Source organism: Dreissena polymorpha, chromosome 10, assembly GCF_020536995.1.
Source record: "Dreissena polymorpha isolate Duluth1 chromosome 10, UMN_Dpol_1.0, whole genome shotgun sequence".
In the NCBI taxonomy this organism is placed as follows: Eukaryota; Metazoa; Mollusca; class Bivalvia; order Myida; family Dreissenidae; genus Dreissena; species Dreissena polymorpha.
In genome coordinates this window covers 183,916-187,050 of record NC_068364.1, presented here as the reverse complement: position 1 = coordinate 187,050, position 3,135 = coordinate 183,916, and the positions used below count along the sequence as shown (strand labels likewise).

Genomic DNA, 3,135 nt, shown 5'->3' with positions numbered 1-3,135 from the left:
TACCGCCAACAAATTTACAGAGTTAAAATATTTTATTGACAGTAACCCTAGTACCCATATCCTATGCCTACAGAAAACCAAATTTTCCAATAGTACTGAGAAACATATACCTGGGCATAACTGTGAATTTAAGAATTTTGTTAATTTAAACCATAATATTGCCGGTGGCCTTGCCATATATATTAAAAACACAATTCATTATGAACACCTGGGAGTGAACAACTTGTACGTACCCATTTCATTCGGGATACGAATAGACCGGTATGTGTTACTGACAGTAGGGAAACCCTGAGTATACATCGGAAAAACGTAGTAAAAGGTCATTAAAACATGTGGAATATTACCCAGAAACCACTTCCTTTGAGCATGCGCAGATAAATCAAAACAAAGCGCAATTTTTGAATAACAAGGAAGTGAATTTTGCAGAGTATTTCTAAAGCGATTTTTTTTTCATTTTCGTCATGGTGGATTCTACGGACATGGATAGAGATGGTAGCGACATTGAGGTCGATTTAAATAACGATTTAGACACAAATACGAGTAATTTAAATAAAGAAAATGGTGAAGATGGCTTCGAATGTCAACAAAGAACTGACGACGAATGGTTTCGTGGCTTTTTCGAATCAGATGGTGAACATGAAGACGAGTTTGATGGCTTCGACGTCGAATGGAAGACTTCCAACTTTGACGAACGAAACGAGAGAACGTACAGTGAAATAGGTGCTTCAACGTTTGTTCACCCTGAAAATGCCCTGCCACATAATTATTTTGAACTGATCTGGGGTCAGGACTTGTGGCAGCATATGGTTACAGAGACCAACCGCTATGCTGAAAAAGAGCGGACACGCAACCCACCACCACCATTTGCTCCTTGTTGGGTTCCAGTAGACATTCCAGCCATGAAGGCTTTCATTGGACTCTGTTTTTGTATGGGAGTTCTTCGTCTACCGTCAAGAAATGACTACTGGAGGGTAAAGAAGCGTATGTTTCGTACTGCCTTCAACACCATCATGCCTCGGGACAAATTCAATCTGATCTGGCGCTACCTTCACCTGACGGACAACGTTGCCCCACCTCCTGCCAGACCAGACAAACTTAAAAAGATAAGGTGGTTTTCTCAATGACAAATTCAAGGCAATGTACACCCCCTACAAACATGTTACTGTGGATTAAAGTATGTTGAAGTTCAAGGGGCGTCTGGGCTTTCGTCAGTACATGCCATTGAAACCAACTAAGTGGGGCATAAAAGTGTGGACATTGGCGGAGAGCGAAACTGGCTACATCCACCAGTTCCAAGTCTACACTGGAAAGGAAGAAAATCAGGAGAAGGGCCTATCACACAGAGTGGTGACAGACTTGATTGGCCATCTGAACCATACAAACATTAGAGTTTTTATGGCCAATTACTACACGAGTCCGGCCCTTCTCACGGATCTGTGCGGTGTGTACGCCTGTGGCGCAGTGCGCAACAACAGAAAAGGCTTACCAACTGCACTGTTGCCAAGGAATGTTATGCTGGACAAACACGAGTTCCTGGTGGCCCAGAAAGATGACCTTTCTTGTTCCATTTGGCAGGACAAAAAGTATGTCATGGTCCTGTCGAACTTTCACAGTCCTAATGACATGGGAACTGTCAACCGACGATCTGGTAACCCAACACAACGATCTGTGAAAGTTCCCAAAATGCTTGCGGATTACCAGAAGTTCATGAAGTGAGTAGACTTGTCCGACCAGATGATTGGATATCATATCATCAACCATCGTTCAAGGAAGTGGTGGCGGCGGCTGTTCTTCCACTTCATGACGGGCAGTGCGTTGAATGCATACATCATTGCAAAGGACTCAAATCCAGAGACAGTCGGGCGTGAATGGCCAAACATCCAGGACTTCGTTGAAGACCTTGCGGATGGCTTGATTGGCGATTACTGTGCTGGGAAGGATGCGCCAATCCTGGACACAGCCAGACCGGCTTGTGTTCACACGATGGAGCGGCTGTTTGAAAAAGAGAAGGTGTGTGTTGAATGTCGCGCGAAGGCAAACCGTGGCGAACGTGTTGGTACTTCAAAGTTTGGTTGCGTTGAATGCAATGTGCCAGTACACCACCAGTGCTTTCCCCCACACATAAACAGGGCTTATAAATTGTGAGTGACAAACTTGTAAAACAAACATTTGACCAAGTTAGAAGATCAGTAATACTGTAAATATCAGTAATAATGTAAATAAGATGATTGTATTTTCAGTGAAAAATGTTGTGAATGATTGTTGTGTGGAATGCACACTGTTTTTAAAATGGTATTTTCAGTGAAAATGTTGTGTATTAAAGTTGTTTGGAATGAACATTGTTTTCATTTTTTATTTCAATGTAAGTTTCTTTGTATAGTAAGTCTGGACATCTGTGGATTGTCATTTTGGTATAACCTGAAAATATACAAGAAAACAATTTTAGTAAATATTGGAATATTTCTTATGTAACCTGAACCAGTTGCAGAAATTTCATTGTATTTTGTCATGATATTTATTATATTTAAATGTTAAGACCGTATAGTTATTTGTTGTCTTGATTTTTTTTCTTGAAAATAAACAGAGTTTGTATCTTTTCATTAATTTTATTTCCTTATTTTATAGTAATATCATTATTATTAAGAATTAGATTTTTAGATCAATTCAATACCTTTCATAAAATGTATGGTTTGCTAAAGGTTACATTAATAATAAATATATAATTCATAATTCAGTAGCACACTGTGTTGGTATTTTTCACTGTCAATGACACAGAATTATTTTGGCAATTTGTGCGCGTTTCCCATTGTACAGTATAATAATCATAACTTTGGTATTTGTTGGAATATTTTAATGATTTTTCACTGTTATAAAGTGTATAAAATTTAGAATAATTATTACATTGATATATGCACATTTTTAACTTTGCATCGTATTGATTTATTTAGTTGAAAATGTTTCAACTATTGTTTCTTTATGATTTTAGTTTTATTTGCCGATTTTACAGCCTAATATTTTGATTAATTCTGGACATAATTAAATAAAAAATATACTGCTGGATTCAGAACTTTCTCTTCTTTCTAAAAATGTATACATATTTAGGCTTTAAGTCCATAATAAATGTGCTACTGATCT

At 38.1% G+C, this 3,135-nt stretch overlaps 1 protein-coding gene across 1 annotated transcript; it reads left to right on the top strand.

The window, feature by feature from the left end:
- Nucleotides 1-461: 461 nt before the first annotated feature.
- Nucleotides 462-1,716, top strand: LOC127847890 (piggyBac transposable element-derived protein 4-like). The gene is made up of 2 exons (XM_052380111.1): nucleotides 462-1,108; nucleotides 1,176-1,716. The coding sequence occupies exons 1-2, from the start codon at nucleotides 462-464 to the stop codon at nucleotides 1,714-1,716; spliced, it is 1,188 nt and encodes a 395-aa protein (XP_052236071.1).
- Nucleotides 1,717-3,135: the final 1,419 nt, after the last annotated feature.